Raw genomic sequence first — 12,324 nt, 5'->3', positions numbered from 1 at the left:
TACTACTAATAATAATAATAATAAAGAGTTGGTATTTTTTCCAACTTGACTGAGAACAAAAATTTAAATTAGACAAAGCTATACAAACCACATGTCAATTTGAGTTGAATACTCTGAAGATCCAAGAAGAACGTCAGGTGGTCTGTACCATAACGTGACAACTTCATTGGAATAGGTCTTTGTAGGAACAGACTTTGCTCTAGCCAGCCCTTGATAAAAGGGGAAAATAAGAGTCATGTGCAGCTTGATGAAACCTTGTTTTCGTATGAAATTTGTAAAGAATTTTTAAGAGCTAGATCAGCCTTATTATACTTGCTAAATACCTTTCTTGAAGGTTGACTAAAAAGCCCTAATAAACACATTTCTCCAACTTGTGATTTGCCTCTTAATATTTACAGCAATCTCATGATCAGCATTTTTAAGCACAGAAGACAAGCAAACATATAAAAAACTGGAGTAACTCTATAAATTTGATCAAAACAACATTAGCTCAGTATGACACCTCCACCCTGTGGAAACCCTTCTGCGCCGTTTCCATTTGAGAATTAAGTTGCAAAAGGCAGAAAGCAACAGATGAATAATGAAACAGTGGCAATGGACCAAACTGGGTGTCGGATCAGCAAGGAGTTTTCCGTCCTAACACTGCCAGACACTGTCACTAATATCAATAAAATTTAGGTGTATCATTATTCTGATCAACTTTCATTCACACACATGGGGAAAAAACAGTGGGAGCAAAACTTTCAAAGGATCTTCCTGATATAAAAGGTAACAGGAAACTGAATGCCTCACTCTACTGGAAAACCCAGTGGAACTTGGTGTATCAGTGACAGAGTAACACCTGACAACTCAGGACATGGATAGACCCTTCCTCCTGTCATGGTTACTCTGTTCTGGAGTGACAGGAAAAGCAACTTGAGCTCCACCTTAAGGAAATGACAAAGTGTCTATTTCAAAAGCAGCTGTAAGACTACTTTCAAACCACAAGTCAAGCCACAGGATCACCTATACACATATTACTTTGATTACTAGTATGTCCCATAGAAGTCTGACTTTCATTTTCCACCTGAGAATGCACAAATTCAATACAGACCCGATGGTCTCATCTTCCCTTTCTAAGGAAAAATGCCTCTTTTGCCAAGTGAAGAAAATGTTTGTTACAGAGTAATTTCAGGCCATACCAAAGTCTGCAAGCTTCAGTTCTCCTTTCTCATTAATTAGTAGATTTTGTGGCTTCAGATCTCGATGTAATACCTTTCTCCTGTGACAGTATGCCAAACCACGAAGAATCTGGTATAAAAATAGCTACAAAAGACAACATTTATATAAATTAGACTAAAGATATTAATCTACAGATTACAAGACTAAAACGTCACTGTAGATTTAAGCCTCTGTATTGTAAACAGGACAAAAATATCTCTCAAAAAATATGTTATTTTTCCATATGAACACACTCTGAACATCATTATTGTTTACAGATTTTAAATCCCTTTACGTAATGCACTGCTTTAACACCATGCTTTACAACAAAGACTTTAAAAGCAATTTGTTCTGCTTAACTGAAGAGAACCACAGGGTTGTTTATTTTTAAGTAAGCATATACCAGTGCTCTTCCCCACACTAATGTCTTTAAACACAATGATCTCTGACTAGACTCAAGTTCCTTTCTACCACAGAATCCCTTCCATAAATGCAGCTCTGCATCCTTTCTATCCAATTGTGCCAAAGTACGTAGAGAACATTTTGGCATGCTAGTGGAAGAATACACTTGGATTCATAAGCTCACAAAACATGCAGAAATGGGGAAATGACGATAACTAAAGCAGCCCAACTGCCTCTGGTATTTATACTCATCCCCTCACCTTGACACACAGGTTTATTTTGGTCTTTTGGAACAGTAAGCCAAGCAAGCAACTTCAGTCATGCATATTAATGCTGCACGTATATAGATGCAGAATTAGAAAGGGATGAAGAAAGGTTTAGAAGAGGGCAGCCAAACAAATTTACTGTGTCAGTTTCTGTATAAAGGGTTTGATTTTAAACATGGGACTTTTGAGTAGCCAGTGCTACCCAGTTTACCACCCACTCCTCAGCCAGTATAGACTATCAAATGTACAATGAAAAAACACAGACCATTACAGAAAGCAGTGATTACTGATGGGACAAATCCAGTATGTAATAGGACTTTTAAGAATAAACACTAGAATGTTGTTATATGACCATTTTCTAACATATCAGTTTATTTTTGTACCAAATGACACCACCAAATTCTTCTTCCTAAACTGGAAAAATACACAGCAGGTGTAATTTACATCCATCTGTTCTGAGTCTGCTTACGTGGGACTTATCTGTTCTGGCAAAGAAAAAGGAATTTGGATTGATATTTTTCTCTCTTTTCTTTTTTGAAGAGCAGAAGGTTCTTGGCAGGGGTGGTCAGTCCCACATACTATTAACAGGGCTGCTGTGGAAACTGACAGGGGCCTCTAGCGTGCACTGGGACTGGATTAGTTAGGAAGGCAAAGCAGATTATCTACAGAAATTGTGGATCTTCACCACAGTTGGCAGGGATCCTTTTAGAAAGGCACTAGCTCAATATTTTATTTGAAACTGTAAGATCCTGCAGAGATCACATATATCTTTACATTATACATGTTCATTTTGCTAAAACTCACAAAATTAAAATTAGCTGAGGAATGTGAGGGGAACGATGACAGGGAGGTCTCTCAAATGTTAATAATGACCCAAACCCCGACAGTTAATGTAAGGTAAGCACCACAGTTAGGCAGCTGTTCCAGTTTCCCAGTGCCAAAGGTACTGGCCATTATAAATCTGCTCTCAGGGCGGAGCTTAAACCACAGGCAAACACGGAAAAACAGTTCCTCTGCTTAGCCTGGATTAGTACAAGCAGATTCTGCTTGTTCTCTAACTGTACTTATTATAGGAGTCAGCTTCCCACTTCCAGCTTTTCTTCATAGTTTTTGAAGCTCAAAGCACTACTAATTAATTTGCAGTTAATTAAAAACACAAGTGTAATTATGCTTTTTGTTGTCTCTCTGAAGTAGAGGCACATTAAAGAATTTCTCTTTGCAGACTCTGAAAGGAAGCAACAGAGTAGGCTAAGGGCAGGTGTCCTTCCCTAAAGATAATTACTGTAATGTGACAACAGAATAAAAGAAAAAGCTAATCAAACAGTAACCAGTACCTAGCCTGAATCCTATATGCAACTCAGCTACGAAACAGATTTCTCAATGTGCAACCAAGCCAAAACCAAGGATGACGACTCTACTGGAAAGAGCACAAACCCAAACCCTGTCACTTCACTGCATTCAGTACACTGTGGTGCCAACCACATTTGTGCCATGTGCCACTGTACAAGAATAAAAATACTTTTCCTATCATTATTGCACACTCATGGTTTTATTCTTTAGGATCACAGCTTAAAGTTAATCTTTAAGTATGGAAGAGTTTCTCAAACACATCTACCATGCAAATAACACCCCTTATATGAATCATATATGGCTTAATGAAGAGGTTTTGAAGGTGCAGTCCAGCACAGGCTGCAAGACAGCAGGGTGACACTGGCAACCCAGTCTCCCTGGACAACTTCGCTCATTTCTAGATAGTATTGCCTCTGTTTGGAATGTTGTTTATAAAGTCATAAGTATTAAAGGACATAAAGAGTTATCCAAGTTTTCCAAACCAAAACCTGTTTGTTACCAGAGAGGTTAACACTTGAACCTGAGCGAGTTTGTTTTAGCAGGTTCGCTTGGAAACTGAGTCACTTGACCCAGCCACAGACACAGTTAAAAGGAACAGACAATTAAACCCTAAAGAAAACAATTTCCATCTTATTACTAATGGAAAGATGAACACCACTCGTTCTTAAATAACGCATTTTTAATTTCTTACATGTGTGTTTGGCAGTGGCATCCAGACCCACATTCATGACTGAGGGACACATCTTCCTCAGTGCATGTATGTCAACTTTAATTGAGGATATACCAAAAAACTACAGACTTCACTCAATAAATGAGTACAAAATAATGGAAGGGTAAGAAGAGGTCAAAGGAGTTATGAATGCATTCTTTTTTAGGAAATTTTAAATACATAACATTGAAGAAAATGAAAACAAAGTTATATAATCTCCTGTTCTCAGTGCATTAAACACTGAAAAGCCATCAAAAGCATGAAGAAAGACTCCATCTGATATAAAATGTAATTAAGTCAGCCCCCAAAGGTCAAAAAGCAAATTAAGTTTCTTAATTTTATTTTTTAAAAAAAGCCCTAAACCATATAGCTCCTGATTATTAAGTTCCCTGATATTTTTACAACAGAGGAAACTACAAGACGTGCCACTGTCATTAAAGCCACTCACCTTTACATTGTGCATACTCATGATGTTACCACAGTCATCCATGTACTGCTTCAGGTCCTTGTCCTGTCAAAACAGTCATCACTGTTCAGTAAAATCGCGGACAACAGATTACGTGAATATTATTTATTGTTACAAGTGAAATAATTCATCAGAATACTGAGTTTTCTGCAAAAGATATTTAATGACCAAAACCTAAAGGCCTGACTGAATATGCAGGAAACTATGGCTTTCCACAGTATGTATCTGTTTTCCAGCAAGCTGCATCATCTCAGAAAACATTATTTGTTACTGCTTTCTCCACCTTGTGCCTGCCACAGTGTTTTATGAAATTGCTACGTTCTCCAATTATATTGTAAGTAAAGAATTTTTCTTCACCCCTCTTATTAAACTTATATATTTCAGCATATTCTAAAAAAAATATCATCAGGTAAAGATTCGGTGAGAAAGTGAGAAGTCTACAACAGAAGAGGCAGGCAGGTGAGATATGCAATTGTGGACACTTGCTTGAAAAGGTTGTTACAAAAGATGGCATGCGTTGTCTGCTTCAAAGCACACTTCTTTCCTTAGCTACCTTACGAGAGTTGCATTGTAACAGGAAAGTATAATTTGAACAATAGTGTGATTAACCTTTTTTACAGTTAATGATTTTGGTACAAAGTAGACAGATCACCACCAACTACTACTCATGAAACTCTGAAATGATCAGAACGGTATTTACAGCAATAGAAAAGCTGAATACACTTTCTTAATTTTCAGCATGATTCTAGATGCAGGAGAAAACTAACAGTCGCAGTATTTTTAAAAAGGGTACAGAATTTTGCTATGTCTGTGTTACTTAGAAACAACAAATCAAATTTAAAGCTTGCTAGTTGTTTGAGCACTTACCAGATATTCGAAAACAAGAGTCAAAGACTTGTCTGTGTGCACAATATCATGTAACGTAACAATATTTGCATGCTTCAGATCTTTTAATAATGACACTGCAAAAGAATTATAAAGTATAAAATAAATATATGCAAAACACAAGCACGAAATGCATTTCTAGCAAGTTCCTATAACCTACATACGAGCTTTTTTTAAAATTAAAAAGCTATTTTTAAGAACATAATATTCACATAGATTAGGTTAATAAGAATGGTATTTAACCAAAACACTAAACAGATACTTGAGTAAAAGTAAATATTTCCTGAACTACAGAGGCAGAATTAGTAATTTCTTAAACAATATTCTGAATCCTTCAAAGTCACTCACTAACAATAGTGTAATTGAGTATAAAATCATCTATTTACAATACTGCATATGAAAACACAATCACCAGTTTGTGTATGTAAATAAATTTGAAACACCGACTCTTAATATGTCTAAAGTTCTCCTCATCAAAACTAATATTCATTTAATTAATCTCCCATGTAGCCTATGCACTTCAGAGTGTCAACAGTATTTTGGTCAAAAAGAAATCCAGAAATGTCTGAAATTCTAAGAAGTAAGAAAAATGTTATCACCTTCTCTTATGGCTGTACATGGTGCTCCCTCTTCATGTTCCAGACGGATTTCTTTCAGAGCTACCAGGTTCTCTGTCAATTTACTTCTCCCCTTATAAACTGTTGCATAAGTACCCTACAAAAATGGAAAAAAAGAAAACTCTTACGAACTGTTCCTTCATTGAAAGGAGAGTTAAAGAAGAAAACAAACTTCTATCTAAGGTTCTAACAGGTTTCATTTTGGATATGAATAGTTTTTACATTGTCTTCTTTTGATATATGTGAAAATACAGAAATATTTTTAAGCACGGGCTGAATGCACAGAAGACACAAGGGATGCGTGTGCTTAACAACTCCGAAAATTCCGTGGAAAGCTATACACCACGCGGCTACCAAAGAAGTCAGGTCAGGTAGCGTTAAGTTCACCAAGTTCACTCCTGGGATCATTTACCCTCTTTTAAAGTCTCTACTTGATTAAATCCAGCTCAGGTATCTACACTACATCACGGTTATGTTTCTGAAGGCTGCTCAAATACTCTTCCACTACTTGTATGAAAATATGTAACTCCTTGTGATAGCTTCTTGTCTGTTACATGAGAATTTTTTCTTGGGGGGTAGGGGGAGGAGTTGTCAAAGCTTCATTTTGGTTGACTCAGTGAACACTGAATATTATGAATCTTTTTTTTTTTTTTTGTTTAGACAGTAAGAGATTCAAAACTCTCAAGGCACGTTACATAAGGACAAAAAGTTCTGAAAAAACAGCAAGTAAGTACAACTAATCCCAGCCAACTGCAAAAAGCAAGCACCAAAGTCACAGAAATTGCCCTAGGTTACAGGACATACCTAGTTGTCTACTACGCTTCGTAAGCAAATGAGATAAGGTACACCTGCAACAATGACTTGATAGCTACTAGATAAACATTCCTTCAAAGATACATAATGTTACGTCACTTCTAGTTATCCACCTAACAAGTAATAGAGGAAAACAACAAATAAATGTGTTTGGAAATTAAAACGTTGCAAATGGAGTCTGGCTGCAACATTCACAGCAGAGATGCTGACCAGCCCTGCTTTCTTCTGCAGTGTTCAGTGTGTCCCATTCCAGTGCTCCTTGTCTATTTTTGATTCTATTGGCCAACCTCAATTCAATTGGCCAGGACTGACACCTGGCCCCTCTGGAATGTTACTGTGAGTGGAAGTAGAAAGTTGTATTGTTGCTCATAGGAAAGGCAAGCTCATGTCACATACTTCACTTGGAAGCTCCCATGCAGGCTTCTCTACCAGAATAGGCACAGCCACTGCCTGTTCGCTGCAAGTGCCAGCTTCTTACCCAGCATGAGCGCTCCCTAACACCCAATTCACAGCAGGAGGATGCCAGACTTAACCAGTTTTATTACTGACAGAATAATTTCATATATCTGCACACAAAGCCAGCCTACATAAGAAGGTCACAGATTACTTGTCTTACTCTTCCCCAGCTCACTGGTGGCTTTCCTGCCTCTTTTTTTTTTTTTTTGTTTATTATATACGCATAGAACATTTGTGTAGTTGTGACGTTGTTACAGATGATGAATATGCTTGGTTTACTCAAAAGACAAACTCCATGAGTATTTTGAGCGATACAGAGATTTTCAGTTAACATTTACGTAAAATTTTACCTAGGACAGCGTTATCAAAGCAGCAATCATTTCAAAAGAAAGCCATACAAACCTCTCCAAGCTTTTCTAACTTGATATAGGTTTCCATTTTTCCAAATCCAATTTCTGACTGCAATGAAAAGAAATGGAAAACCAATCACTAAAATGGAACATTTTATTTATCCATCATTTAAGCAGCAAGCTAAACTTTGTTTCCGAAAAATGGATGACAAAACTTGACCAAACACCACACAATTTTGCTATTTTAAAAACAATTTAGAATATTATGATATGAATGTGTCCCAGCATCCAAACCTAATTCTCAGCCTGTTGGCAAGTCTACTATGTATCATCAAAAGACTATGTACCAAGTTACACCAAGACACCACTTTACCTACCTTCTACTTAGGTCCTTTCTACTCTTTTGATCTGATTACTACTAATGAGGTTATTAGAGCTGAAATCACAGAAACTAAAACATCTCAAACTATTCCATCCTTCCTCTTGCTCTGCATAACCATATGCTGCTGCTTCTTTCCAAATAACTTCACTTACATGCTATGTTCAAGATCCGAGCTCCAGGTTTCCTCTCCCACTCTGACCTCTCAATGCTTTTCAGCTCTAAAATCCCTGAACATCATTCCTTCAAAAGCTTCAGTTCTGTCGCAACAATTTACATTTCGTGCCTCATAGCTTCAAGTCTTTGTGTATTTTGCCTGGATCTATTCACCCTCTTTTTCCATCACCAACTTAGCTCTGCAATGCCAGCCAGGAGGATCTGCCTGCCTATATAGCACCTTCTTCTGAAGACTGCAAGATCATTACTCTTTTCCTGTCCAAATCCTCTCTTACACTCGTACGTAACACAGTTATCTCCTAAGAGTTATTTTCATGTAAGACCACTGTCAATTACACCTAAGCTTTGTAGGGTTCTTACAGCTTAAAGAACAGTGAAAACAGATGTGTAAAACATCAACTTTTAAAATAGTTTACAAATTGTGTATAGCCTGTATCTCATCAAAACCCCAAATCCATAGGCTTCATGGGGTTTTGCTTTACTGACAGTTGAACATACACCAAGACAAAGAACCCCAGGCTTTGTCCCTTGTGTCACCTCCTCCCTCCACTTCCAAACATAGGTCTCCACTTGTTATTTCTTTCTAAGGAACAATTCTTTGGCCTTGGACTGGCTTCACAGCATCTATGTCCACGGGTCAGAATATGCTGATTTGCTCCTAAAATCTAGCAGATATCGATGTTGTTTATTATTTCACGATAACACAGTTTAATAAAAATACTGCTGACAGTATTGAGATTTAGCAACAAGATAATACGAAGGTATACCAAACCAAGTTGGATTAATATTCAATCTCCAGAACATGTGCATAAAAACCATCTGAATTAAGTGTAAGATTTTGCCTGCAAATGTATTTGACACATCTAAGAGAAAAAGAATAGACACATAATATAGTATTAAGAGGAAGTCTGCTTTATTAAAGTAGTGTTAGAATTGAAATGTTTTAAAACTGCATAGGGATACTTTAGCATCAAGCATGTTTAGGAGCTTGTTGAAGCCAAGTCCAAAATACATGCCAAGTTGGTATTTGACAACCCTTGTAACTCTGGTGAGATTTTAAACATACCACTGATACAGGTACAATGTTAGTAAAATAAATATTATGTTTCCAAAGTGCATTTTGACCTACTTAAACAAACCTATCTTAAAGTGAGTATTAGATAGTATTAGAATTAACAAGATAGGCTGCTTAGTTTACAGGAGAAACTAAAGGAGAGCTCATAGCCATTGGCCTTCTTACTGTCAGTCTGGAATATAGCTTAAAAGTCTGACTTCTAAGAAACCTTGATGTTGTTCATCAAGATTAATAAACTCAGTATCTTCTTTAGACAATAAAATCATACAGTATTTCCTACATACAGAGGACAGATTTCTTCAAGACCTGCCTTTCAAGGTGTTTAATTTTTTAATCACATTTTCATTGTCTACCACTTGTAAGAAAAACTAATTTTTACATTCCTCAAACTAAGATCAGTTTAATTTTTCCTTCAAAATATTTTCTGAACTATTTAATTTTTTTTCTGAAATACACATCTATTTTGACTTACACAGAAACACTAATGCACCATATTTATGGTCTCTTAATTCTATGGGTTGGTGCATAAGAATCACTGCTATGCTACTGTGCATGCAATACTATACTATGTATACAAAAGATACAATTACTGTGAAAGTTAATTTTTTTCTTGTATTTCAAAGAAAAACACCAGACCTTAAAAGTATAGCAAATCTTGATTTGATACTTTTTATAGCCTTTTTCATTTGATTCCTACTAAGCCTTGAAAAGAGACATGCCTTTGAAGCAGAGCACAATATTCACATATTGTAATTAACAGTCTGCTAGCAAGCTTTCAAAGACAATGCCAGAATAATGAGTCCTTGAATTTCTTTTCTCTAAAGGTTAGTTTGAAATCACAAAAGGACAATGCAGCAAATTCATGCCTGCATACCACAGCACTGCTGGTGGGTTTCATTTTGGAGGTTTAAGCCCTGAAAGCATTTTTAGAAGGCAGACCGAAGCAACCTTGTGACAGGAAGCTGATCCCATAGCCACACCGTATTCATTAGAGGGCACTGTTCTTCTGTCTGTCTTCGAGCAGGGAAGGAGGAGAGAACTTCAGCTGCTCTCAGGGCTCAACGTTAAATGAGTAAAGGGATTCTGATATACAGGAAAATCCTCCCCCAGTCCCCAAATACTATATTCTACTGAAAATGTTATTCACCAGTATCTGAAAAAGAGAAGGTCTGGGGAAGTCTATTCCTCAGTTCAGTGCTACGTCAGTAACTAAGTGGTTAATGAACTACCAAACTCTGGCACAAATAGTACAATGGCTTGCTACATTATTATTACTTCCAGTGCTTTGATCCAATAATTTATTTTTTTAATATTATTCCTGTAAAAGGTGATATGCAGATCAGAGCTTTAGTCTAGCACACCAAACTGTATTTTTTCAGGGGAAAAAACACTATAAAACTCAACCATTGATTTGTTATAAACATTATTAGTTCACAAAGAATAAAGTTATTTCACAATTAATAAAACTAATTCACTACACATACTTCATATTTATTTTTCAGCAAATAATCCATTAAATTGAGAAAACAGAGAACGAAGTGAATTTCATAAACCTATTCAGTTTTTCTCTTTAAAGAATTTTGTGCCCATGAATTTGCTCAGAAAGTCACTAATAGTCTAGCAACTCTAACACCCCAATTAACATCAAAGAAAGGTGACAGATCAAATTATGATTGAAATGTAGCAATTTTTGAACAAATAAGAGAACTATTAATTTTACCATTTTAGAGATATGCATATTTCACAGGAAAATCCAAGACTTCTAGCATTTCTACTCTATATTACAGTATAGGAATCCTCATTCTGCCATCTCCAGAGAAAAGACATTTTTTTTAAAATAACCCAATAATCTAAAAAGATATATTTGAATTTATTTGTTTGTTCTTCTAGGAATTCACATGACTATTTAAAAAAAAAAAAAGTATCTCAGCTGTAAATTTGAGAAAGATGATTTGTTAGCTTATCCAAGAAGAATAGTGAGGAAGACCTGCCTTTGTATTACGCTGGTTTAGGGCCTTCCTACTCTATCATGAGAGAGCCTCAGCCTCGATCGAAGATGATGGGGCCTATTTGCTGAAACAGATCATTAAAGCACGTGCTTTGGGAATTGAGGTTAGTCACCAATTTCAATGGGCCAAGACCTTCACTGAGAAATGATAGGGCCAAGCGTGCAGAAGAAAATTGAAAGGGTGAAATTCTTCAGTGGATTTTGACAGGTGCACACTGAAGTTCAGGACATAAAGGCCAAGGTGTAAATGAAGCTGAATCATACCTGTGGTATACAGACATCTGCCCTAAATGGAATCTGGAGACCCAAGAGGTTGATTTAGCAAGGCAGACGGATTACACTTACTAGAGATGCTCTACGAGAACGTCGACTCATTGGCTGATCGAACGGTGGGCTGTTAATCTGCAGCTTTTCAAGATAGCCATCAGGTATCCTGATGTCTGCCGGCAGGGACAAGCGCTTGTTCAAATCCTGCAGTGAATAACATTTAAAAAGAGAAGAGTCATGTATAATCCAGAATTTCCTAAAACGTGGAATCATACATCTTTTAACACCTGCAGTGTTACTGCTTTTACAGTGTTACTGTTTAAAATGGAAATATTTATATGAATGAAAAATAATATCACAAATTATTTTAGAAAGATATTCTCTTCTAAAAATACTTCAAATAGCTTAGATAACAGGTTAAAAAAATCAGTGCATTACAAACTTATTATTCTAACGAGAAAAATGAAATATTAAAAAGTAATTAATTACATTGTGGATAAACGTATTGAGATTATTTCAATACTTACCCATACCTGGACTACCAGAAACTGAGAATTCAAAGGCTAGTAAACACTTTTCATATCGTAATTATGATAGAATAACGAGAGATCTCTACAATTTAAAATATGTCATCCTCACTTTCTATGACTACTGAAAGTTATAAACTTGCTTCAGTTTTCATTTTTCCAGTTTTCAGCTTTCAGCAAACATGAAATTTTTTCTTTTTTTTTTTTTTTTTTTTTGCAACGGCACAGTCTTGTATCTTTTTTTTTTTTCTTTTTAGTTTGGATTTAATCTCAAGCATGGCAGAAAATGAAACATTAAATATTCTCTTAAAGCAGCCAGTCACCACCACAGACAGAAAAAGGCAACATACCCAGACTCAAAAAATATGGGAAGTAAC

At 36.2% G+C, this 12,324-nt stretch overlaps 1 protein-coding gene across 1 annotated transcript in view; it reads right to left on the bottom strand.

Moving 5' to 3' along the window:
• Positions 1-88: 88 nt before the first annotated feature.
• The window catches only part of LOC103780546 (cyclin-dependent kinase 17), a gene marked incomplete at its 3' end in the record, with an annotated part of 48,159 nt that continues 35,923 nt past the window's right edge, over positions 89-12,324 (bottom strand). Inside the window, exons 4-10 of the mRNA XM_008948235.1 lie at positions 11,499-11,624; positions 7,567-7,623; positions 5,878-5,992; positions 5,261-5,355; positions 4,376-4,438; positions 1,182-1,305; positions 89-209 (exon numbers count right to left, since the gene is read on the bottom strand). Of these exons, the coding sequence (XP_008946483.1) occupies positions 89-209; positions 1,182-1,305; positions 4,376-4,438; positions 5,261-5,355; positions 5,878-5,992; positions 7,567-7,623; positions 11,499-11,624 (701 nt within the window). The remainder of the gene's footprint in view (positions 210-1,181; positions 1,306-4,375; positions 4,439-5,260; positions 5,356-5,877; positions 5,993-7,566; positions 7,624-11,498; positions 11,625-12,324) is intronic.

The sequence above is a fragment of the Merops nubicus genome, unplaced genomic scaffold, assembly GCF_000691845.1.
Source record: "Merops nubicus isolate BGI_N331 unplaced genomic scaffold, ASM69184v1 scaffold21509, whole genome shotgun sequence".
NCBI lineage: Eukaryota > Metazoa > Chordata > Aves > Coraciiformes > Meropidae > Merops > Merops nubicus.
The sequence above is the reverse complement of the archived record's forward strand: the minus strand, read 5'-3'. Positions and strand labels throughout refer to the sequence as shown.